This window comes from Colias eurytheme, chromosome 18 (genome assembly GCF_061535395.1).
Source record: "Colias eurytheme isolate Ceu_HAF_F1 chromosome 18, ilColEury1 Martin Lab GWU primary, whole genome shotgun sequence".
NCBI lineage: Eukaryota > Metazoa > Arthropoda > Insecta > Lepidoptera > Pieridae > Colias > Colias eurytheme.
This window is the reverse complement of record NC_142997.1, coordinates 1,134,335-1,162,011: the sequence shown is the minus strand read 5'-3', so window position 1 is coordinate 1,162,011 and position 27,677 is coordinate 1,134,335. Positions and strand designations below refer to the sequence as shown.

The 27,677-nt window shown below is 33.4% G+C and overlaps 2 protein-coding genes across 2 annotated transcripts in view; one reads left to right on the top strand and one right to left on the bottom strand.

Annotated features, from left to right (window-relative positions):
* The window catches only part of Nrx-1 (Neurexin 1), a 113,889-nt gene that overhangs the window by 66,301 nt on the left and 19,911 nt on the right, over nt 1-27,677 (top strand). The window contains exons 6-8 of the mRNA XM_090112399.1: nt 16,778-16,927; nt 17,628-17,788; nt 18,120-18,146. Of these exons, the coding sequence (XP_089968525.1) occupies nt 16,778-16,927; nt 17,628-17,788; nt 18,120-18,146 (338 nt within the window). The remainder of the gene's footprint in view (nt 1-16,777; nt 16,928-17,627; nt 17,789-18,119; nt 18,147-27,677) is intronic.
* On the bottom strand, nt 3,467-4,903 carry LOC149900423 (uncharacterized). The gene has a single exon (XM_090112771.1). It carries the CDS (start codon nt 4,744-4,746, stop codon nt 3,760-3,762), a length of 987 nt encoding a protein of 328 aa, XP_089968897.1. The 5' UTR covers nt 4,747-4,903; the 3' UTR covers nt 3,467-3,759.

Genomic DNA, 27,677 nt, shown 5'->3' with positions numbered 1-27,677 from the left:
TGGGAAGGTACTGGGCATTTTCACGTTGACAAAAGGGACCAACTCAGTATTCGGCACGAATGATAGTAAAACCATTCGTGCCACTGATTTTCAGTGGCCCCTAATGACACTTGGAGTTGACAATTACGAAATACAAAAAAAATAAGAATAAAAATAAACGAGATTGAAACAACAGCAAAATTAAACTAATAAAACACGTCACTAACAATACTTACAATTAAACGAGTATCAGAAATGAGAGAGAAAAAAAAAAAATACAATTAAAACAACCAAAGAAAAGTAAAGAAGGTCTAAAAACAAACAAAAACTTTTTAAAGCGTACAAAAAAAAAAAAAAAAAAAAGAAAAATAACAATAAAAAAACAGTAGCATATTAGAATAAACTAACGGAAACTAATATTTTATGAAAATCAAACACAGGAATCTATATGAAAAAGGAACTAAGGAATTACTTTCAGTGCCACCAAGGCCTTCAAGAAGCTGAGATCAATAAGTAATTACGATATTTTATACGGAAGTTTTCTTTATTGCGCAATTGGCGCAGTGGTGGTGGAAGATTATTCCAGCACATGGTGGCACTGTAGCGGAAACTACCCCTGAACGCTGCGGAGTGGTGTCTAGGAATGGCTAGTTTTTGGAATGCAAATCTTGTTTCATAGTTTTGGGCACTGCGCTCACCCATCCAAGCAAGTTTAGTATATAGATAAAGTGGAACTTTGGCTTGCATTATTCCGAAAAGAAGTGTGGCAAAATGTAAACGCCTACGCGCCTCCATGTTTAAAAGTTTGGCACTCTTAATGTATGGACTGACATGAGTTCGTGGCGGTATATTCCAGCAATAACGTGCACAAGCGTTTTGTACACGTTGAATTGCTGATTTGGTCCGTGAGAGCAATCTAGGCCCATACACAGTATCAGCGTAGTTGAACTTGGACAGTACAAGCGCATCACAGAGGCGAATGCGAAGAGATGTGTCAATGTATTTTCGTATTCTATATAGAGTTTTTAAGCGATAAAAGCAATTGGAAATAGTAGTGTTGATGTGTTTCTCGAATCTTAAGTTCTCGTCAAAGATTATACCTAAATTTCGAGCCTCGTGTACTCGGTCAATTTTTCTGTCTTTAATTATTAAATTTATGTCATATTGATTAATTTTGTTTATTATATATGGATTACCTAAGATCATAAATTTTGTTTTGGATGGGTTAAGAATAAGTGAGTTACGTTCAGACCATGTATTTATATCCTTTAAATCAGAATTTACTCGAGTAATTGCGTCAAGAGTTTGATTAGGATGAAATGAGTAGTATAGTTGTATGTCGTCTGCGTAAATTTGATAGTTACAGTTTTTAATCATATTTACAACATCTGCACTGTACAATATAAATAAGAGAGGGCCTAAAATTGATCCCTGAGGAACACCTCTAAGGACACTACTAGTATTCGAGAGTGACCTGCTTCCGTCTTCTTTTAAGACTGAGACAGTTTGAGTACGATTGCACAGGTAACTGTTAAACCATTTCACACTATTCTCATCTAACCCGTAGTATACAAGCTTACAAAGTAGCAGGTTAATGTCGATTGTGTCAAAAGCCCGAGAATAGTCTAACAGTAGCATGATTGTGCCCTTTCCATCATCTTGAGCGCATAACACGTTATCAACAACGTCCATGAGTGCCGTAGCAGTACCTCTATGCTTCCTAAAGCCAGATTGTTGCTCAGGTAAGATGTCATGTAGTTCCAGGAATTCTGTTAATTGTTTGTGAACAAGCTTTTCTATAACCTTTGATAAACAAGGAAGCACACTAATAGGTCGGAGATCTTTCAGGCTATCTGGGTGGTTATTTTTAGGTATAGGATAAACTATTGCTTGACGCCATGAGTGTGGGAATGTATGAGTCTGGAAAGATGTATTTATTATACGGGTTAAAGTAGGCAGCGAATTAGGCAAGGTGAGGAGAAACATATCTAACGAGATATCGTCAACGCCTATAGCTTGAGATTTGATCTCATTCACAGTTTTAAGTACGGTATTCTCGTCGACAAGCTTGAATTTAAATACAGAGTCATTGAACCTATGAGACTGATAGTAGGTAAGGGTTGACTGGTCAACAGGTATGGTGCCAGGTATATTTAAAAAGTGATCATTAATTTCAACCGGGTTATTAATGTGGGATGGTAAAATAGTGTCTTTTTTTGTGTTGATCTGGACTTGCTCTTTAATATGTTTCCACATTATCGACGGGCGATTTATATTATTGTTAATATATGTGTCAAAATATGCCACCTTTTCCCTATGAATAGCGAGCCTTACATAGTGTTTTAATTCAAGGTAAGTGTCTTTATCTGCACTAAGCTTCGTTTTCCGCGCTTTAATTTGGGCTTTATCGCGACAGTTCATAATTTTCTTCATATTATAGGTTATCCACGGGTAATGTTTCTCTCTTATATGTATAATCTTTTTGGGCGCGTAAAAATCAAAAAGAGACAATATAATATCAGTCAAAGCAGCCACTAGGTCATTTACATCGTCTAGTAACAGTAAATTATTCCACGATATGTTATTTAAAGATTGTTGAAAAAGGTCGTTGTCGATAGTTTTAATGGATCTATAGGTAATATGCTTGGTCAATGGTTTTTCTTTTTTTAGATGTAGTAAGAATGTAATAAAAGCGTGGTTACTAAGGGCTCCGATGTGGTCTACTGTGACGCATGATACTGGAACGTTTGTGCAAACCAAGTCCAATAATGTCTCCGAGTTAGCAGTGAAATGTGTGGGTTCGGTTACGTGTTGTTTTAATTTAAAGGTGCCCAAAAATGTATCTAGTTTTAAAAAATTTGAGTGGTTGCAATTTAAAGTGTTAATGTTGAAGTCCCCTAATAAAATGATATAATCACACCACACAAAAGTTCCCATACTTTCAGTTAAGGCTTCAAAGAACATCCCCGAGTCCATCCACGGAGGGCGATACGCAGTACCCACGACCAGCACTTTACCACGAACTACGAGTTTAAGCCACATCTGTTCTACCATCGGAAAGGCATGTCCAGGATGAGAAACTACCTGTACGGATAGTCCCTTTTTTATGTAAAACCCGACACCACCTCCGCGCGAACGAGTGCTGGGTGGACGCGGCACATGACGCAGCCGGTAGCCGGGCACGACAGGCGCGCGCCCTTCCTCACCTTCGCGTAGCCACGTCTCATTGATAGCCATCAAATCGACGGAGTGACGCAACATAGCCACAAGAAATTCATCATGATTAGTTCCGAGTGATCCTGGGTTTAAGAATCCAAATTTTAATTTATCCTTAACATTAAACATTGCTATCACATACGTTCAAGAATAATATAATTAATAATTGTTTGTTCTTAAGGACCAACAAGTAACAAATACAAAGCCATACAGTGTATATAAGTAACAAGTTATTATAATATATTAGGATACTACATAAATATTGCGAGAGTGAGGGAAATAGTAAATCAATAGGATGTTTGTTCTCACATAGGACAACACCAAAATGCAATACAATATTATTACTAATTATGTGTTTCGATTTTATACCTAAATAAAATTTCAAATTGAAGTTTTTTAAGTTAAGGAAAAAATAAAAAGTTAAAATTATTGTAATATGAGTTGAATTGGGCGCATATACATTATTAAAATTATTTAACGTAGACATATTATAAAACATCGTATTCATAATATTGAGATAGAACATAAAAATAAAAGTAGTGACGACAAACATTTCCAAATCGTTTAAGAACAAAAAACCTCATCTATATCTTTTTCACAAGTTATATATACGACTTTTGATTTATTATCTCGCCTGGCAAAAATACGACCTCCTCGGGTCCAGATAAAGCGCCAGTTATTAGACCGGCCCAGTTTTTCGCGAGCTGAATAAAATAAATTACGATTAGTGTACGTGAGATGTTCATTAAGATAAAATCGTCGCGGTGGACCCCCCACCCCCGTATTGGCTGTGTCGGCACCGCGGCGCACGCGCGCCGCACGCAGTAGTTCGTCGCGCAGATGCCGGCGCGTGAGACGCACGACGATGGGGCGCGCGCGCACTCGCTCGTCGCTCGCGCTGCCCGGGCTCTCAACTTCAGCACGCCGTCGTACCCCACGCCTATGTACATTCACTATATCACGTTCATCGAGAGTTAATCCGATCTTCTGCGCCAACGTAATAGCGACATGTAGCAAGTTCTCGCCACTAACCTCCGGTACATTTGTTATCTCGATATCGTTCAACAGCTTCTCTTGCTCCGATTCATTCAGTTGCTTTTTTAATGTATCAATAGACTCAATATTTTGCTGAATCAGCTCCTGCTCGTGCACGGTGCCCGTATTAACGGCTTCAAGTTGCGATACGCGCTCCTCTATATTGTCTAGCCTAGTGCCAAAGTTGGAAACAAGTGCGGAAAGCTTAGATATCTCTAGTCTGAAACTAGATAACTCGGATCGTAAGAGTTGTATTTCACGTATAAGTAAAGGTGAATCACTTCGAGAAGGATTTGCGTCCTGGAACTCGTCAATATCATGGTCTTGTGTGGTAATATTGTCTAAGGCTTTTGCAGTGCTTTTCGGCTTGCATTTTTGGCAAACCCATTTGGCATTTGTACGCGTATCGGGGCTTGAGTTACAGCATTGCCTATGGTAAGTAACGCTGCATTTGTTACATTTGGCGCCATCTGTCGCCGCAAAGAACTTACCACAGCTGGAACATTTATTAGCCATAATGATTTATAAGAGTTGATCCACCAGTTATTGTAATATCGACTAGATAGATGGCGTGAAGATAACGTTGTTATTGTATGATATAATATGAACTTTTTAATATTTGATATCTTTAATATTAATAGTTGGAGGGATGAGATTTATATTAAAACGAAAGGCCTTCTGCCAGAAACTATAAATAAATCGTTCCAACCTTATCTCCAATATGATTTTGTGTTCATCAGCTGTTTAATTGTAACAGCCGTTACATCAGCTGTTTGTCAGCTGTGTTAACCGTCGAGATACGTCCACTATAACACAACAGAACACTGAGATAACATTTATCGAGGTAGTATGTGTTAGAATTAATGTTTTTGTGCACTTTTTAAACTAATAAATTACGTATAATTAATTAAAAACTTAAATTTCTGCAGAACAGTAACTGTCACTCCAACTGTCATCTATTCCACTTACTGTACTGTGTAATTAAAGGAAACTATCTCAAATAAGTCTCTCTAATGTAAGCCTTGTTTAATTGGGACACATGTTTTGGACGTTGGCTATCTTTTGTAGCATCTCCACGGGACGAAAAATAATAATAAACTCAGAAAGGTCGATATAGAAGTACTAAAGACTAAAAAGAAGTAGATAGAGACATAAGATATTATGGGACCTTCACAAATTTAAATTTACGGTGCGATTTCGACTAGAATACCCAAGATGAGCATCATGCTAACCGTACACAAAACGTGAACATCATTTTCTAATTGTAAATTATTTAATTAAAATGTTGCGAATGTATTCATTTACATACTTCATACTTAATATAGTTACATCTTTGGAACTGCATCTTAATAACTTTCATTAAAGACACACTTCAGTATTTGAACTTCATTTTATAATCTAATAATATTTTACAAAATTTTCAGCGACCTGACAGAGACAAAATTACATTGTTATTCAAAATAATTAATGAATGAATACGTGAAAGCAATTTTTCGGTTCAGTTAAAAATTAAACCCACGTATTTTCTTTTCAAGCTATTTGTGTAGGTTTTTTCATTCACAGTTCAATGGTACAGATGATCAAGTGTGCTGTGTAGTATTGCCTACAATAATTTTTATTAAGAGGTCGTTAAATGGCATGACCGGTAAAATGTCAAGGTTGAAGGTTAGGGGTGAATACTTCTGGCCACAGAGAAGTAATGGCTTAAATTAGGAAATATGGCATATAACCCTATTGAATTGGTTTAAGTTTAGAGGTAAGGAGAGGTGATTTAACAATGTGTTTGGACGTTTTCTACTCGATTCGGTTATATTATAGGTGATAATGTAAAACATGTATTACGTAGGTATAGATATAATACTTACAAACTAAAAATATGTTATTAAAGTATTATTGTGTTGTCGAATTTCCATCGAAATAGACGCTTGCACACTAGTAAAAACTATTTTTCGAAGAAACACCTAAGTATATGATATATTTATACTCTTCGTTTGTTATTGATTGAAAGGAAACTTAATTGCCAACCGTAATTAAACAAGTATTTATTGATGTTAACATATTTCCCAGTATTTAAATGACCTTCGCATTTGCAATCGTTTTGCGAACTGGCTTCGATTCTTGGAATGTTATGTTATTTACTGGAATTATTCTGAATTCTTTATTTGCGCAAAAGTTCTTCGTATTTTGTAGGCTTCATCAAATGTCAATGTCAATGTCAAATTGGTGTTATTTGAATTAAATAAATAAGTTATGTACGTTTTCTGAGAATCATAGGCATATAAACAACTCATTACTACAGCTGTAGATTGTGAAGAAATTGGGCTGATGATGTTTATTACTTTAATGAGACAGTAAAGTTGAAGTTAGTTTAAGGTCTAATATTATCGATGAAAACAAACTAGGAGAACATGAAAATTAAACAAATGTAAATTGATGTTTTAAGTTAGCATAGTAAAAATATTTCTCCAATAACATTCAAATTACGAGCTATAAAAGCTACCTAAAATCTAAAAAGTCCGCAAAATCCAGGTTTTTACCGCAGCCCAATAAACGGTATTTCAACTAAATTTAACTGTAGAAAAGGTTAGAATGTTAAGTTCGCCACCGTTCCATGAATTTCGATTCGTTTCCATTCAGGAGGCAATCTGGGAGGCTCTAGTTTGCGTACACGGCAGGATTATCGGCTTTTTCCGAAAGCTGAAGGAATTCACTGCAGTGACGGTTCGGTTACGTGTGCCGTGAGCGATGCAATCGTTTTGATGGTTGGCTTTTTATTGTACGTTTTAGTAATGTTTATAGTTTATGCACTTGGAGGTATGTTTTACCATATATTGATAAGAGAGGAACGCTGAAAAAATATTACATTTTGTTAAACTAGGACTCTCAGCTAGGACTCTTTCAGTTACATTTATAACCATAATAAGGTATTGTTAGTTATTGATAACATTCGATCCGATAAAATCGCATCAATATCATCATCATCATTGAATTGAAATTATTTGTTATATTTGGAGTTTTTACACTTTATCTCTCTTATATACAGAAAAAAAATGATTATAAATTTTTTGTTGATAATGTTTGACGTGCCACATGAATTTTTCATTCCATTCCATTGGTAGCCAGTCAGAAAACGTTATGATAGGAACTTATTAGACGACAAATTTAAAAAGTTTTTTCGTTAAAGAATAACGAAGTAATTTGGAGAGTTACAACATTTGCATTGTTATTCTTGTTATAATCATAATATTAGTGATTTTTTACAAAAGTATTTATTTATTTATTTATTTAACAATTTAATATACCACACCAAGTAATATTTACAATTATAAAAAGACGAAGATTATCTATCTTTCTATAGAAAGTTTTATTAGCAAGATAAGATTAAGAACTTTTATGTAACAACAAAAAATTTCTTACTTATATTATTATTCACTCAAAAAAATTAGTTTATAGAATATACATAGGTATTAGGTACCCTAACACATGGTCTAACCATTTGCAAGTTCATCAACAGCTAATTTTATATTCCCCCCCCCGCCTAAAAGCAATGACGTTCGCGCCAAGTCACACTCGAAATTCGTATTTCCGCACGCCGCCAGCCGCTCGGCCGTTTCCGTGAGGTCGCGTAATGGCGGCTCAGGAAATGGCGCGAACATGATGCCCGGATACTCGTCCGAAATTCGCTTCGATTTTCAGTTTGGAAGTTATTATTAGCTAATGTTTGATGATGCTCGGTTTGGTGGTGCGACAAAATATTATGGGTTATAAATGTTGTTTTCTTTTTAAACTAGCAAAAATCAAAGATAAAGTATCAAAACATCATCCTCTTTAATAAATGTTATTTTTATGGTATTTATTTTATATCATTCGTAGGATAAGGAATATTAATACTTTGATCTTTACCTGTTCCACAAAAAAAAGTAAAATCGTAATGGCGCGGCGGTAAAACTGACAGCTTGACAGCAGTTTGGCGGTTTTATCAGGGTTCTATCATAGAAAAATTAAAATCGGAGCTCATTCGTTCGATAATAGATTTCAACAGATCCATAGAAAATATTTTACGGACTATGAAGCGTTCTTTATTCGAGATCTGGTGCCAATGCGGACTTATATTTTTCCTTAAATTTCTTTTTGGAAATATTTCATTGCTGTACATTCGACCAGACGTATCAATGGATATAAAAAGATTTGAAATAGATTTGCGAATTTCGAATAGATTTTTTTATATTATATCTATGGCTAATTATGGATAAATTCGTTTATAATATGTATTCAATAAATCTTAATCGTTATTAAAACAATTTTATTCACGTCACGTATAACTTAACCGAATATTGTGATAATGCTATAATAACAATTGATAATTAGCTATAAATAAAAAAATAAAATAAAAAATAAAAATTTCTTTATTTGTTTCAAAAATTTTTTACATAATATTGTTACATATGTTGCATTGAACCCCACACTAGGATCCCCTGTGTTGTGAGGCTCAATCTCTTTCATCATATTACATAACAGAACAACAAAAAAGAAATATGTATAGGTATATATTTTAAACAAATAATTGCCATTTTAAGTATTGAGAGTGTGTGTGTGTGTATATGCGTACGTGTATATGTGTGTGGGTGGATATGTTTATTTTAATATTCAGTAAATGTTTAAGTTTATATTTTAATCAAGAAATTATGGTAACGAGGTTTTCAGTTTCTAAGTAGTTTAGATTAAATAGCCAATTTGTAACAAATTTTTTACATCGGAACTTGGTCATAGGAAAGATATTTAGTAGTTTGTTCATTTTGTTGTATAAGTAAGGTCCCATGAATATAAAAGCCCTGCTACCAAAAGACATATTACAGCAATGTTTCCTCCATGTAGGATTTCTTCGAGAGCGCTCGTTCGTTATAATTGTGTTTGGAGCTATTTTATGAAATTTTAGTATTACTGCTAATATGTATAACTGACGCACCGTTAGAATACCAGCCTCTTGATATAATTCTTTGGTTGGATATCTTAGATTCTTTTTAAAGATAATTTTAAGAATTGCTCTTTGCGCGCGCTCAACTTTTATAAGATGACATTTTTTGGCGGAACCCCAAGAAATGAGACAGTAGTTTAGGATAGATTGGCAGAGTGCATAATAAGTCATTTTGATCGTTTTGATATCTGCAATTAGTCTTAGTTTTCTAAAAATGTAGGTTAATTTTCTGATACGTGTCTTTACTAAATCGGTTTGTATATTCCAGGTAAGGTGTTTGTCGATAATCACACCTAGATACTTTATATAGGTAACATTTTCCAGAGCAGTACATTTGCAGTTGGTAGTGTTATTATCACATCTATGTATTGTTAGGGATAATTCTTTCGGGGCATTGGTCCTATTGTTTATGTTAAAATTCATAAGTTTGGTTTTACCTATATTGAGGCTGAGCAAGTTGTGGTGGAGCCAGTTGGCAACAGATTGCATTCCGGTTTCTGCAGCGCTATATACTTCCCTCCAAGACCTGCCATGAAAAATCACAGCGGTATCATCTGCGTAAGCAAAGATCTTTGCCTGGTTGAGTTTAAGTGAACTGAGTCCATTTACGTAGAGAAGAAAGAGGGTAGGGCTTAAGACACTGCCCTGGGGAACACCGTAATTTATTGCAGCGGGAGAGCTATGGTATTCTCCCAAGCAGACTCTTTGTTCTCGGTTGGATAGGTATGACGTGAACCAGTCGAGTGCAGTACCCCTAATGCCAAACAACTCCAACTTTCGCAGCAGGATGGATCTGGACACCGTGTCAAAAGCTTTGGCAAGATCAAGGAAGACGCCCACACATTTCTCCCCGCCGTCAAGTCTCATAGTTATGAAATCTACCAGATTTGTGACGGCATCCTCCGTTGACTTGCCATTACGAAATCCGTACTGATTTACTGAAAGTATTTCATTTTGTTCCAGGAATTTAAGCAATCTTTTATTTATTAGCTTTTCCATTATTTTGGATACTGTCGTTAAAAGTGATATAGGTCGGAAATTCGCTAAAGTAGAAGTATCTCCACCTTTGTGTATTGGGCAAACATTTGCTAATTTCATATGAGAGGGAACTTTACCAGTGGAAATGCTGAGATTGCAGATGTGTGCAATGGGTGCAGAAAGATCCGATTTAACAAGTTTGACAACACGGCAATTTATTCCGTCCCATCCGGGAGCGGAGTCATTCTTCAGATTTGAAATTATGTCACTCACTTCTGACTCGTTCGTAGGGTTTATAAAAAATGATTTAACAGGGTTTGTATGTGATTCATCTAATTTGGCAGCTAATTGAACTAATTCCGTCTCCGTTTTATTGATTTGCTTCATCGTTTCTTTAGCTAGTTGTTCACCAATATTTACGAAATGATCATTTACTTTGTTCAGAGCCCGCGTAGGATTGTGGTCAGAGCTGAGAATGTCAAAATTGGACGATGTTTTATTGTTTAACTTACAGATATATTTAATTGCATCCCAAGTCTTTTTACTGCTACCTTCAGATTTTTCTAAAAGTCCCTTCTCATATGCGTTTTTTAAGTTTTGTATAGTGTTATTGCAATAGTTTCGGTAGTCTTTATAGCGTTTTTGAATAATAGGATTATCTCTGTTTTCCTTTTTCCTTGCTTCTATGTGCAGTCTATCTCTTTTACGGATGCATTTTAAGAGGTTAAAGGATATCCAGGGTTTTTTAATGCTTTTAGAATTTTTGATAGGTACTTTGGAAACACAATTAGTAAGAGATAATTTATTCATAATTTTTAATCGCAGTTTAAACTAAAATAATTGACCTGAATACACCAGCGATTATTTTAAACGTCGCTTTATAAAAAATCTATAAAGGTTCATCGTTTCCCAGTAAAACAGTGGAATTTAAATGTAAAAATTATATCATAAAGTATTGCATGAATAAATGGCAGACAAAAAATGCAAAGCCTATTAAAGCGATGTACATACGTTAAAGCAACCGTTATGCGGAGCTTGTTTCATTTAAAATTCAATTTCGGATTGTGATATTTTTGCTCCGTTTTGACATTTCAAAATGTTATTTATAGCAAATGATTATTTGAGGCATTTTTATGAATGGGATGCAACTTGACAGGTCGTCAACCTTGTTCAATCTAGATGGAAATGAAAAACTTATTTGTGCGCTTTCTTTATTAAATTTACAGCTTTTGAATGAACATAATCGGTTTGAAAGCCTTCTGCATTATCATGAATGGAAGAAAAACAATTGATTAGTATTAGAGCTTTCATTTATCTTTTTATTATCTTCAACAAAATTTACATTGCGACATTCTCTTAAATCGCATGTTCATTAGAAAACTAGCTAAGTTAATCGAATTGAATGTTACAACTTGCTAAAACTCGGGGCTTTGATAAAGTGGTATCTGAAAAATAAGTCTTTAGACTTATCATTAAGTCTTTACTTTATAATTGAAATATGAACTTATTTGATACATTTCATTTCACCGATGTGATTTTTTATCAAACCGATGCCACCATGAAAATAACAAAAAATTCGCAGTCTTCATCATATCACATTGAGATTAATTACAAGTCAATCATACTTCAACATCGCGCGGAATGATAATTCGGCCACAATTCTGTGCACCGACACCGCGTCCCAGGGGCAATAACGTGCACTTTGTCCGGTTAAATTCGGTTTGAACCGGTTCGAATTGGTGCGAGCCGACGTTGGCCGGCGTTAACTGGATTTCGTGTTTTGTAGCGCTGTTGCATATATAAATTTCAGTGTACATTTATAATATTATGTCATGTTGGAGAATGGAAATTGTTTTTCGAATGTATTTTTTTAGGCACGCGGTAGCTGGATAATATATTGAAAGAGACGGTCGCAGTTAATTGCAGCGGATAAATATCCTTTTTAAATGATGTTTATTGTAACAGGATTCAGGAACCGTTCTTGTTTCATTAATTTACTATGCCCATAATACTTAAATTGATATCTTGAAAATTTATTATATATAATAACTAGCGGTCCGCCTCGGCTTCGCCCGTGGTACATATGAAAAATAGATGTTGGCCGATTCTCAGACTTACCCGATATGCACAGAAAATTTCATGAGAATCGGTCCACCCGTTTCGGAGGAGTATGCAGACTAACATTGTGAGACGAGAATTTTATATATAAGACTAGCGGTCCGCCCCGGCTTCGCCCGTGGTACATATGAAAAATAGATGTTGGCCGATTCTCAGACTTACCCGATATGCACAGAAAATTTCATGAGAATCGGTCCACCCGTTTCGGAGGAGTATGCAGACTAACATTGTGACACGAGAATTTTATATATAAGATTAATCTACAAAAAGACACTTGAAATGATTAACCAAGAGTAATTAAGCTAAACTATTGGAATATTATTTAAGTTTCACATTAATATTTCAAAATGTAGAACCCAATCGAGGCTGAACTCTAAAAATAAAATGTTCAAAGTGTTATAACGTCATTGTATGGAAGCTAGATCAATAGAGGGCTTTATTGCTTCCACCACAAGTCAATATGTGATTTTATCTACATCGTATATAAGGTTTTATTTATTGAGTAATAGCATTTTGCTCGCGGTTTCACTTGCTTGCGATATCGCGCTTCGTCTGAATAAATTTTCATCCCCTTTGCTTTCTTCAAATTTTAAGGTCTTGAGACAAAGGATGCTTAATTTTTATTCTTCTCTAGGGTACAATCTGTATGTATATTACAATGTTTAAAAATCCTAGCTGTTCAGACATGATAACGTAAATAATCGATTATTTTGTACAATTTAATTGAGAGAACAGTTTTCTTGTGTGAAACAAAATGTATTTCACATTTGCATTAAATGCTCGTACACTGAAATAAAATATTACTCACGGTTAAATAAATTATTTCAACAATGTTCTCGATTCGCTGTACAAATCGTTATAACTAGGTTTATTGGAATGAAAATAAATATTGGAAACATGTTATCAGAAAATAGAATAATATTACAATGTAACAATATGAATCTTGTGTTTGTTAAATTTATAATGTATTTTATGAAGCTTATTCATACGTACAGTCAAACTTTTAATGACAAAATAGACCTAAACAAATATTCTTCTGTATTCTTAATTGTTTAGGAAAGAAAACCACTTTCGGCATTAAAAATAATATCTTTAATTTAAACTATTATTTTGAACGAAGACATGTAACTAATTGTGTGAAACTCTCAATTGAATAAACAAAATGATTAATGACAATTTCGTTCAAGCTTCACGTTGTTGTGACATTATCTAAGATCGTTATCAAGTTATCACAATTAGTGAGAGCAGACGGAAAACATAATTATATTGTTGTTGTTTTGTTTCGTTTCTCTATCCCCAGTGGCTTCTGTATTTTCGTTAACATTATAATAATATAGTGTTTGTTGAGAGTGGTTTGTGGGAGTTATAATAACAACTGTATAGTTAGTTACAGATCACGATGAGCTAATTTTCATAGCAGAGGTTTTGGTGTGAAAAATTGTTCTAATACTGAATTGTTTGGTCATCATTATTAAGACGTTTATGATATTCGTGTTACCTCATTTCAAGTTAAAATATTCATACACTTTAAAATAAATTCTATGAATTTTGTGAATGCATTTTACTAGTGTTAAAACCTTATTTTAAATATTACTAGCTGCGCTCCGCGGTTTTATCCGCATGGCTCCGCTCCTGTTGGTCTTAGCGTGATGATATTATAATATAGCCTGTAGCCTTCCTCGATAAATGGGCTATCTAACAAGTAACACCGAAAGAATTTTTCAATTAGACTAGTAGTTCTTGAGATTAGCGCGTTCAAACAAACAAACTCTTCAGCTTTATAATATTAGTATAGATGTTAAATAATTAATGTTAGTGAACTTAGCAGATCATTTTTAGCAGATCAAAAAAAAAATGTGAGTTCTTATCGCGTGCAGTTGAGTTCTACAGTTCCTGATACTTTTTAGAAATAGTTCTGGCGTTTTTACCTTAAAAAACGACATTTGAAAAAATGATCTGCCAACTTCCCGTAGCAGATCATTTTTAGCAGATCAAAAAAAAAATGTGAGTTCTTATCGCGTGCAGCTGAGTTCTACAGTTCCTGATACTTTTTAGAAATAGTTCTGGCGTTTTTACCTTAAAAAACGACATTTGAAAAAATGATCTGCCAACTTCCCGTAGCAGATCATTTTTAGCAGATCATAAAAAAAATGTGAGTACTTATCGTGTGCAGTTGAGTTCTACAGTTCCTGATACTTTTTAGAAATAGTTCTGGCGTTTTTACCTTAAAAAACGACATTTGAAAAAAATGATCTGCCAACTTAAATTTTTAGCAGATCAAAAAAAATGTGAGTTCTTATCGCGTGCAGTTGAGTTCTACAATTCCTGATACTCTTTAGAAATACTCGCGTAAAATGAAACACTAGAAAATTTATTTATGTCATATTTCATCACGCCGTAGCACCATGCCATAGCATCACGCCGTAGTATCATGCCGTAGCATCATGCTGTAGCATCATGTCGTAGCATCATGCCGTAGCATGATGCCGTAGCATCATGCCGTAGCATCGCGCCGTAGCATTACGCCGTAGCATCACGCCGTAGCATCATGCCGTAGCATCACGCCGTAGCATCATGCCGTAGCATCACGCAGTAGCATCATGCCGTAGCATCACACCGTAGCATCACACCATAGCAACACGCCGTAGCATCACGCCGTAACACATGCCGTAGCATTACGCCGTAGCATCACGCCGTAGCATCACAGCGTAGCATCACGCCGTAGCATCACGTCGTAGCATCACGTCGTAGCATCACGTCGTAGCATTACGTCTTAGCATCACGTTAAGCCGGGTCCAGGTCGGGTTTTTTCAAATGTCGTTTGTTAAGGTAAAAACGCCAGAACTATTTCTAAAAAGTATCAGGAACTGTAGAACTCAACTGCACGCGATAAGAACTCACATTTTTTTTTGATTTGCTAAAAATGATCTGCTAAGTTCACTAACATAAATAATTAGTGTTTATAATGTAACAAAATATATCTCGCTAGTAAATATTCTTATATTACATATAGCTCATTTGATATTTTCAGAAAAGTGAGTTTTTCGAAGTATCTAAAGAACAGCTTCGATACAGTTTTATTACAAAGCAATGAATACTTTTAATATGCAGCTAGAACACCTAGCTTATTCATAATTTCCTAGTAAAAGGACTTAGAATTTAGCTACATAGGAGCCTAACTTCCTACCGGATAGACTTCGCCCTTTGTCAGCACGAACCTTTCATCCGCAAATGTGTACAGGGTAATATGATCGGCTTGTTCGTAGAATATAAATACTTTGCGTAAAGTTTGGTGCGAACTTAGGTCATTAATCAATTTCTTCACCCCAGGTGTTGCTTTTCCGATAAACTGCAAGTAAAATTCAATTAATAATTTTGATTTGGAATTCTTTAAGATTTACTTTATTTAGGAAATTGTGATTAAAGAGGTTTTATTCGACGATTAATAAAGAAGTAGTGGGTTTCCAAGTAGTGGGTTCCCAAAATACATTATAAATTGCCATATTTGGATTGTTAAGAGTAAGATTACTTTTATTTTGTTTGCAAATCTGCATACTTGCATTTGAGATCGTATAAATTCCCACATTAATTGGGTTAACGAATAAAACAAAATTATATAATTGTAATAACCATGCTGTATTTGTTACCAAATAAATTATATATACAGTTCTCAGAGCAGTTGTTAGTAAGCTAGAAAATGAATTTCATTGCAAATATTAAAGCGTTCGTAAATGCGAAACAGTCTAGAACTTAAATCCACAGTTTCAAACTAGATTGCCGTTAATGTTGAAGTTATAGCACAAATTGTATTGGCGCTTGTATAATTATTATTGAGAGTTGTTTGATGTTGCAACACCAGTAAACTCGGTACGTAGTATGCTTTTACCTTACTAAATACATACTATTATTACGCCTTGTGTCGTCCGGGTTGAAACACCAACAACAACCTATCCGGTTTAGAAGTAATATTTTATATGAGTGCGTATGGAGTGTGTGTGTGTGTGTGTGTGTGTGTGTGTGTGTGTGTGTGTGTGCATGATTGACGCACTGTATTATTTTTGTGATAGAAATATATATATCGAAGAAGCCAGTAATGAATGATAGTTTATGGATGCTATTTAGTGTAATAAAGTATGATACTACCTGTAATTGGCGTATTTGTATTGAACGGTTTTTCTGAATACCTATATAATATTAAAACCCAGACGATATAACAAAATCAACGCCAATAGTTTAACTTACCAAGATACGAAAGCCTAGTTTGGAAACCACTGAACTGTACTTAGTAAAGTAATCTTGCTTTTTATACCATAACATTGCCATCATAATTCATTTTAATGTGGCTTCCAACATCCATTATATTATATATCCAGGTAATTAATTACCATACAGTTGGGACAAATGTTTATAAAATCACATTTGACCATATAAGTACGTGCAAATAAACTGATTTGATTTGATTTGATTTTGTTACAGATAAAGCGCCCTCCGAAGCGACGTTCCGAGGCGCGGAGTTCCTGTCCTACGACTTGACGCAGACGGGAGGAGAGCCCATCGTCAGCACGCAGGATGCCATCTCACTGTACTTTAAGACGAGACAACCAAATGGATTACTGTTTTATACTGGTAAGATAGGATTTATAGTGTAAGATTGATATTAGGATAAGATTGTAAAAAATTTAATTGGTGTTTCAAAATATATTTTATATTGAATTTTACGATTATGCTTCTCGATAAAAACAAAATACATATATTATACAAGCAAATTCTAAATATTAAAATGAAGTGTGGAATGCAAATCTTTATTGTTCGTATCGTTATATTTAACCATGCGATGACTAAATTATATGTAGAGTTTATAATAAAACCAACACGTGATAGAAAAATATAAATTTACTCAATTTTATAGACAAATAAAAATCCCTACTAATATTATAAATGCGAAAGTAACTCTGTCTGTCTGTCTGTTACTCAATCACGCCTAAACTACTGAACCAATTTTCATGAAATTTGGTATGGAGATATTTTGATACCCGAAAGAGGACATAGGCTATTTTTTATCTCGGAAAAATAACGCAATCCCGGAAATCCCACGGGAACGGGAACTATGCGGGTTTTTCTTTGACTGCGCTGGCGAAGCCGCGGGCGGAAACCTAGTATGAAATATATCCTTAAAAATAACTACAAACATCTTGTTCAATTTCCATGTCTTTCAACTGTTTTTTCCTGTCAACTGTTTTTTCCTTCACCTAGATTTATATATTTATTTCTTATATGTATATCTAAATTCAAATTCATATATTCTTATCCATTTATACCACTTAAGGTCACGAAGCAGACTACCTAAACCTAGCAGTTCGCGACGGTGGTCTGTCGCTCACGATGGGACTTGGGAACGGCAAGCAGGAGATGCACATCAAGCCCTCGAAGACCAGGTTCGATGACCATCAGTGGCACAAGCTTACAGTGAGGCGGAAAATACAGGAGGTGAGATAAATAAGAGATTTAAACTTATATTGCAGAGTATCTGAATTTATTTTATGTTAATTGAAGTGATATGAAACTTTTATTTGTAATAATTCTCAGAACATTTTGTTATCTTTAGAAGTATAAATAATTTGTATAGGTACCTGTTTGCTTTTGCAATAAAAAAACAATGATAAAATATAATCGATCGTAATTTAACTATTTAGGACCTGTTAATTGTATTGTATATAAAATGTAAATCATAATATTATGAACTACTATTACTTCAAGCTTATTTTTTGAAATAATAAAACATAATTTTGTAAGTAATTTATTGTTGTTTTTTTCACAGATAACACCCTTCACCAGTTTTTGCCGGGTAAGATTTTCTGATTTACCTACTTTTTATGTTTATTGTATTTTTACGCTATAGATTATTCAAATCTTAAACCAATTCCGGAGGTATAATACAATAAGAAATATTTAAGACATTAATACAGCATCATCTTGCTTCGGAAATAACGAAACTAACGGATAAATCGTTACGATAAAATAAAATAAAAAGTAATGTCTTGTTTTTATTACTCTTTGTTACAAAAAAAAAATAATACGTATGTATAATAGGAGATTAAAGAATGATACCTTAAATTTACAATTTAACAACTTTCATGCAGGTTTATTACATTTCATTTGATGTAACGTAACGTTTAGATCCTATGCTTTTAGAAGAATGTATAGTTAAATATATTTTAATATATTCTTTATATTACAAGCCGCACTAACATTAGTATCTACGTCTCTCTCCGAACCGAGCGAAGCGAAGGCGGTTCAAGTTACAAAGAATAATTCCTTGCTCAATCGATTTTGCCAGTAATAGCATATAACGAATACATTTTGCATACTGACGCTCAAGGCGAACTTTGATCAGCTAACGAACCTTCTGAATGCTTTAATACCAACAATACGAAGGTTACAAATGAGAAATATATTCTATTTTCGTATTAAAATACGTAATGGTATTGGTTATACTCTTTAATCATGACGCGAATGTTGTAACGAAGTTTTTGAACTTAAAATTGCATCTTATGAAATTTATCTTCTATAGGTATAATAAAAATCAATCGCCAAATGAGTTGGTAAGCGCAAAACTCGAGAACGGCTGAACCGATTTCGTTTATCCTTTTTTTTAATAATATTCCTTGAAGTACGAGGATGGTTCTTATAGAGAGAAAACGTAAACATGTACTACGGGCAAAGCCGCGGTGGAGCGCTAGTTTTTAATAAAATTCACGTGAAAAATAGAAATTTACAGATGCAAGGATTTATCTTGAAAAAAAAGAGGTGGCCGCTCTTCTGCTTTATAAATCCTTGAAAATACAATATTTTTATAAGTATTTTCGCTCCCCTTGTTCCATATATATTATTTAAACACATTTTTTTTTTTTTTTTCGTAAAGGTTAAAGCAAAATAGATTTTTGTAGGCCTTATTGGGTGTTCTGAAAAATATTTAGAAGATAATTTTAATGTATATAGCAATTATTTGCGATCTAAATGCTCTGTTGTATTTAATTTGTACACTGTGATCAAAGTTACTTTGAAACATGACAAAGGATGTATTTTTTACGAAAGGTGTTTATTCGAACTTATGATACGTTAACTTATGATAGTTCTCAGTTAATTGGTTTAGAATCCACGATTCATTTACGTGTATAAAAAAAGTTACACTATTTATAACTCAAGAACAGCTGTACTGATTTGGCTGAAAATTGGTGGAGAGGTAGCATAATATCTGAAAAAAAATACAACTGGGGCGGTGCCGGGACGAATAGCTAATATAATATACAATGTATTTACTTCAATGTCAATACCTGGAACAATCGCATTTAATATTCTCATACTATATCTATTTGCGTATGCCCGTACTATTCATAAGTCACAGTTTAATATAACTCCACATGAAGTAGTGTACGGAGCGTGTTTGCCAACAAACAGTAAACATTAATCTTGAGTCCTCTAAATTCGTCTTATCTTGCTATCCGATATATTGCTTGGTTTTAGTTTATGTTATTGCATTAATCGCTTAGTTTTGTAATATCGTTAGTAGTTGCAGTTAGTAAGTTGGATGTAAACCTTTTAAATAACTATAAATTACTAGCGGTCCGCCCCGGCTTCGCCCGTGGTACATATTTACGTTTTCTCTACATAAGAACCATCCTCGTACATCAGGGAATATAATAAAAAAAGAATTATCGAAATCGGTCCACCCGTTCACGCGTGATGCCGTGACCAAGGAAATTTTCGGTTTTCATTTTTATACAGGGTGAAAGGTAAGACGTTTGACGAATTTAGACAGGAGTTTCTACTCATGAAACTGAACAACTTTTTTTCTACAACTTTGCTGAGTTCGTAAAAAAAATTGGACTTTGTAAGGAAACTTCGCTAATCAGCTGACAGATTTCCATACAAAGTCCAAATTTTTTTCTACGAATTCAGCAAAGTTGTAGAACAAAAGTTGTTCAGTTTCATGAGTAGAAGCTTCTGTCTAAATTCGTCTGACGTCTTACCTTTCACCTGGTATAACTAACTATAAATTATTATCAAAGCTTAATAATAACTTCTATCTTCTACTTACTATCAGATTCGACAAGGTTATCAACTTTTCAAATGAAATTTTCATTCCAAATGTCAAGGTGCAGTTAAGAAATGCAATAGCTTTTCTTAGATTACAAAATAAAAGACAGATGGAGCGTTGCCGAACTAAACCGAATGATTTATCGTCATTTTCAATAAAGCTATGTGTGCTGTCATTTCGCCGCTGCACTGTACGTACACGGTGCTTCCGTGTGCGTGTAATGTTACCAGATATTGAAAAATTTCCCAAATTTTTCCCCGACTACGGAAAAAAGAGGGTTATGTTTTTCGAGTTTATGTATGTATGTATGTATATTATTTCTTTGACATGCCCTGCAGTATAAACCGTTGGACCGATTTTGAGTTGCGAGGTTTCATTGCAATCATCTGAATTATTATGTTAGTGGCGGTGACGTAGGCTATATACATAAATTAGCAGTCAATTTTTAATTTTTATTTTAATATAATTTCGGGTTAATGATATTTTTCTTTTATAATATTGTAAAAATTATTTTATTACATAAAGTACCTGCCTACTAAAGTTATAATATGTGGACAAAATAATTGTATTCAATTTTCAATTAAATAAATTACATAAAAAAAAGTTTCAATATTAACTATAATAATTAGTTATATTATTTTTTATTTTTCAAAATATATGAATGCGAATAGCGGTAGTTTTTAGTAGAGAATACGGGACATTTTATTTTCATCATATCCATCACAGAGTTCAAATGAATTAAATCGCGGGCGAAAACGACTCTGACGTTTTTAAGCTATATAAAAGTAATAACAAAAAAAAGTATTATGCTTATTAAAATTATCTTATAATGATCATGAACCTTTATTGCACTATACAAATAATCACATTCACGATCGAAAAATCCAACAGCACTAATTCGAAGATCTTTTAACCTTTTACCGTTTTACCCATAAAAATGGCAAATTCATTTTCAAAATACTGGCAGCATACGTTGAAGTTTTGTATTCCTTCGTATATGTAAAATTATTATTTGTATACAAAATTAAATAAGCCAAATAATCTACAGAGAACCTGTAAAACGATGTTTTATCTTTTTGTTTGTTTTCGGGAACAAATTTTACAGCGTTTTGATATCACAAGACAGCATTTTTTTACTAAAATAGCAAACCCCTTTTGACGTATTGCATGACACTAGAATCGCTATAGCACTGCTGCAGCGACGTATTTGCTTTTGATTTCGTATTTTCTTTGACAAGGGCGACGGGCGGTTGTCATGCTCCATCTGTATTTTATTTTGTAATCTAAGTAGCTTTTAAATTAGAAACGAATTTTGTTTTTCAATATCTTGAAAGATTGATGACATTATTTAAAAATATGTGATTTTAGTTTGTTTTTTATTACTTTTTCTATTCGCTAAGTAGATATTCGTTTTGTTTTAGAATTATTAAGGTAAAGTCATCTCCTTAAAATTTAGATATAAACTACGGTTTTCTTTATTGATCTCTTAAATTTCATGAAAAGTATTTTATATTTTGAAAAGCACGAAATATAACAATTTCAACAGCTTACGTCTACGCCATTTAAAATTCACGTTCATTTTTCAAGCGCTGTTTTAGCTGAAGACGCTCCTTTATCTTATATATTATAATAAATTCAGAATAAAGCGATTCACGTGACGTGTACAAGACTGATTGTATCAGTTTTGTTCAGTTACGTGTATTTCAAATCTATATTTGTTAGCATTCTGACTGAACATGAAACAGCTGCATACGATAAGCTTGTTTAGCTTCATTTTAGATTTGTATTGGATCATTTGTTATTATTTGATGTCTGTTTTATTGGACGATTTTATAAAATTGTAAATTATATTTTAGAGGGTAGATTGCCTGTTAGTTTTTACATTAAACTAATGGCTTTTTATGTGTTTGTCTATTGCCATTAAATGACTTAGTAAATTAAGAAAATAGGAATATTTTATATATCAAAATTAACCACAATTAAAATAAATAGGCTATCTTACTTCAGCTAAAATAAATGTACCTAAGTAATGTTCATTGCACATATTTTATAAATAATACATACAGCTAAATAAAATACCAAGTCATACTTCCACGAATTGAAGTAATATTTCTGCTTCGAATATATTGTCACTACGCTTAATGTCCCGCGACTGTGGTTTATTCAATAAATGATTCAATATGAAAAAAGTTTCTACCCGCAAACTGCTTCGCGTTGTATCAATAATGTAACATCTGCTATGAACTATTTTACGAGAGATATTTTAGGCGGAGCATACGCGAGCGATGTAACGCTGCATTTTTGTAGAGATCCATACTAGAGTAAATTTGTGTTAGAATTAGAGTCAGGAAAGCTTTAAGCTTCGGAATCTAATCTAATCTATGAGAGATGTTAATTTTTTTGAAAATGATAACTTTTAAAGAATATTTCAGTCGTTATATTTTTACTATTTTCTAAAGTTTGAGTAGAAAATATTAAAATGGTACATATCTAGTTCATTCAAATTTTAATGTAAAAGATCGCAGTTTTCAACATAAAAACTAATTTTAGCTCTAAGTAATATTTTAAAAAGATGTAAATCTAATATTCAAAAATAAACGCCTGTTGCTCACTTTGCCTAATACTGTCAAGGATTGATATCTTTAGGGATAACTCCGAATGCTCGACTAAAGATTTCGAGGATGTATAAGCTCCTTTCAGCTTCCGTTCGTAAAGCTTTTCATCTCTTTCAAATGCTATGACAAAGAGCGAGACGGCATAATAGTTTATTGTATGGTACTGCTGAGTAGTTGAATTATGACGTGAATAAATAGAGGTTTTGTTAAATGAATTTAGTTAGATACATAATATATTTTTAAACTATTCATCATTTTATATCGGCCCTAAATATTTCGTCTGCATCGGTTTATTACAGGTCCGTAAAACTTGCAAGGTGAAATCGACGACAACGTAATGTTTATTTATTGACTAGCTGTGCCCGCGACTTCGTCCGCGTGGAATAGTGACTGCATAGTAGGTAGTTACTACTTAACTTTTATTGAATAAACACGTACTACCATAAATAATTAAACGAACTGTTAGTAAAATTTATTACTAAACTGAGCTAAAATATAAAAATAAATACCTAGTTAATTTTCTACGTAAAATTTATTTTAAATTATGTCATATTATTTTTAGGCACCAGGAGGGAAGGGAGCAAATTTATTTTTCTTCCTTCCTTGTATGGATGTTTTTGACAATATATCGTGCAGCAACTGAGCGCCGAGACAAACGTCAAAACGCAAAGGAATAGAATCCGCTATCAATACTAATTGACATAAGCGTATGATGTTTTGCTAAGGATTTGTTCACCCTACACCAACGACGACGACGACCACGAACAAAATTTTCATCCAGTCGCAATTTAACAAAATTGTGCAAAACACAATTAGAATAAAATATTAAAATTTCCGTGCCAATTTTTTTTTTGAGATCAATGAATGAAAAAGTAGATTTTTCGTAGAAACGGTAAAATTGTCTATAAAAAACTTCAATACATTGTTTTCTAGGAGCCACCGTTTCTACGAAAAATCTATTTTTTCATTCGTTGATCTCAAAAATAAAAATTCCAATCACCAGAACGACAGGAAATTTTAATAATTTATTTTTAATTGTGTTTTGCACAATTTTGTTAAATTACGACTGGATGAAAATTTTGTTCGTGGTCGTCGTCGTCGTTGGTAAGGTGAACAAATCCTTAGCAAAACATCATACGCTTAAGACAATAATTAGTATCGATAGCGGATTCTATTCCTTTGCGTTTTGACGTTTGTCTCAGCGCTCAGATCTTTCCTGTCTCACGCCTGTAGTAACTAAACCGTTTAGACCGTGCAATAAAAATTAAATAAAAAAAACCCCAACGCAACGAAGAAAAGTGCATAGAAAAAGGAAAAAATGTTGTGTGGTTTTATGAAACCACGGTAAAAGTGAAACTTAGGCACAAAATTATCGTATTTGTACGATAATGACTCCGAACAGTGCTTATACCTACTCGGCAGCCGACCGTCACGCGACATGCGCTACACAGACCAAAAAGTTTGAGACGATGTAATAAAAGTTTCACTAATTTTACAAACTTCCTGAAGATCTTTAAAAATAAATACCATTTTAAATATTTATAAAAATAAAAAAAACAAAGTCATCGGGGCTGCCATACCATCATTATCATATCATATACAATTATATTTTTTTTATAATGGTACTTAATTTTAAAGATCGTCGGGAAGTTTGTAAAATTATTATTTATTCCTTTTCCTTCGTTGCGTTGGGTTTTTCTTTTTAATTTTTAAATTTTTAACTTCGGTTTCTTATTTTCATGTGATATTTTCAAGTGAGCGAGACCTACCTCTACCTCCATATTACATTCCTACATCATATTGATATCTATAAGTTTGTTGCTCCTTGACATCTTTTAAGTTGGGCCGTAACCGTGCACAAATTGTAATGGATCACAGTGGCAAAAGAAGTGGTATCTTTAGGAAAAAAAAATGCCAAGAGCCAGGCCTATGTGGCTTTGAGTATAGTTCAAAATTTCCAGGGTGTGGCTATCCTCTCGCTCCCATATCCCCCTTTCACAGACTTTCAACCCTTCTCTTTCCACACCTAGTAAATGGCAGAACCGATTTTGATGTAAACCATATTATCTAATTATACCTATATGTACACGTCATATCCTGTCGTTTGATGCTCCATTTGGTTTATTTATCTAACCACTGTCACCCCTAAATGTAATAAACGGATGAACCGATTTCGATAAAACACGTTGCTCTTTTATATTTTGATATGCCGCTTGAGTATATTATTTGACCACATTCGATTATTGTTCATTCCCACTTTCACCGCTGTAATCTAATAAATGGATAAACCAAATTGGATAAAAATATAACTAATATTTTTTCCCACATTCCTATTTTTACCTCTATATACCTAGGTATAATAAATGGATGAACCGATTTTGATACACTTTATCTAAGAACCAGCGTCGGAAAATATGCTGCCTAACACGCATCTAATTCGTATTACCTACCTGTAAGCGAGCTACGGTGGCACAAACAGACAAACATAGCGGTCAAACACTTATCACCCATCTTTTTGATGGTTAAAAATGGTTAAAAGGGGTTAAAAATATAATACGACATAATTTAAAGGACATTTTATGTATAAAATTTACCTAGAAGTAAGCAAAATTCTAATTTCCCCCTTCCCCCCCTACTACCTCAGCTTACTCCCCCACCCTTGGGTACTTTCGATATGATCACCTGGACATTTATAAGGAATAATTGCTGTAGCGTATAACAGATAACTTACGTTTTATCGTACATTGTATAGTGTACAATAGAATGCCTTTGCAAATGTTCGCCGTGAATACTTAAATGGTCATAACTTTTTTATTTACAAACCGATTAACATGAAATAAACACTTAATGTTAAATGAAGATTACCACAATATATTAGTGAAAACCGCATCTAAATCGGATAAGCCGTTTCTGAGATAAGCGTGCACAAACATACAGACAAACAGACAAAAAAATTATAACTACAGTTTTGGGTTTGGGATCGATTTAATAATAACCCCTGCTATTTTTTTTTACATATTTTCATTGTACAGACATCACTTTTCTAGAATTTTATTATAATATGTATTGAATATTGATTGACCACGCGCAAGGTTACTAATTTCCACTACATCCTCACGCAAATCGTCAATTTTTATGAACATTGAATCTGTAAATAAAAAAAAATCAAAAGATAAGTGTACCTAATTTTAATAAAAAGCTACTAACAAATAAAGTTTTATCAAGAACTAAAGTGACCTTCTTTGGGCGTATAATATAGTCTTGTAAAAGTTATACATGATAAAAATAAAATTTCATCATTTTCTTATTTTGTCATAACTTTAACTAATTAAAAACATGAGTCTAATAATATAATTATAATAAACAATAAATATAAAAGCTACAACTTACCTCTTGTGGGAACGCAAGAAGGCGAAAATTAAAAAAAAAGCCGAAGATTTTTAAAAATGTAACCAATGAACACAATCACTGTTATCTACTATTACCCAAAGAGAATACAAATACTACGTCTATTTTACCTATATAACTGTAACTAACATCAAATAAGAAACATCTACCCTCACTTATAAAAATTTAGTATATTCACATGAAATATAAGCGCACCTGAAATTTACTCTGGGAAGATATGAATTATTTATTTAACTTTAAAAAAAAAACAACCTCACCAACATCATAATATTTAAATTATGAATTTCCAAGGAGCGTTAATATTATGTAAATTGATTTAATTTTAATGAAATCTCATAGATGGCGCTGTTTTAAATTTGTCTTTATACTACTAAGATTCATTAAACTGTTTCTCTGCCAAAATTACTTAAATGACGTAGTTTTTATAGTGTAAAGGTAGACAATAGCATGGCTTACTCAAAAACAACATTTAAACATGAGTCTTTATATTGTACGCTATAGATGGCGCTGTTTTAAATTTGTCTTTATACTACTAAGATTCATTATACTGTTTCTCTGCCAAAATTACTTAAATGACGTAGTTTTTATAGTGTAAAGGTAGACAATAGCATGGCTTACTCAAAAACAACATTTAAACATGAGTCTTTATATTGTACGCTGTCGTAGTACACGGAATACGTAAGAAAAATAAAGGTTCACAGCTCCTCCCCCGAAGGTGATAGCATGATAATATGTATATAACAGCCTGACCCGACCTGTTAGTAATATTCATGCAAAATTTGAAGTAAATCCGTGCAGTACTTTCTGAGATTAGCCTGGACAAACATACAGACAAACAGACAAACAGACAAACAGACAAACAGACAAACAGACAAACAGACAAAAATTCTAAAAACTATGTTTTTGACTTCTATATCGATTATAGATCATGGATTATGTATTATTTAAAAAAAATATTCAATGTACAGTTTTGACTTTCCTACGATTTTATTATATGTATAGATGAAGTAAGATGGTGTTGTATAAAATTTTTCGTAGGTACGTCTTATTAGATAAAAGCCCCATTTACATGATGCAATTTCTTGTATATTCAAACGAAACCATTGGATGCAATGTTTTAGGCATAAAAATTGACTTAATCAATAATAATTGTAAGCAACTGTTTACAAGCGGGTATAAGTAATTTTTTTAATGAAAACACCAAGATCTTTTAAAAATCAAAACTTGTACAATAAGTCAACAATCAAGAATAGTT

What these genes read in the sequence shown, in the direction of transcription:
- LOC149900423 (XM_090112771.1), bottom strand. Translation starts at nt 4,746, where the DNA reads ATGGCTAATAAATGTTCCAGCTGTGGTAAGTTCTTTGCGGCGACAGAT.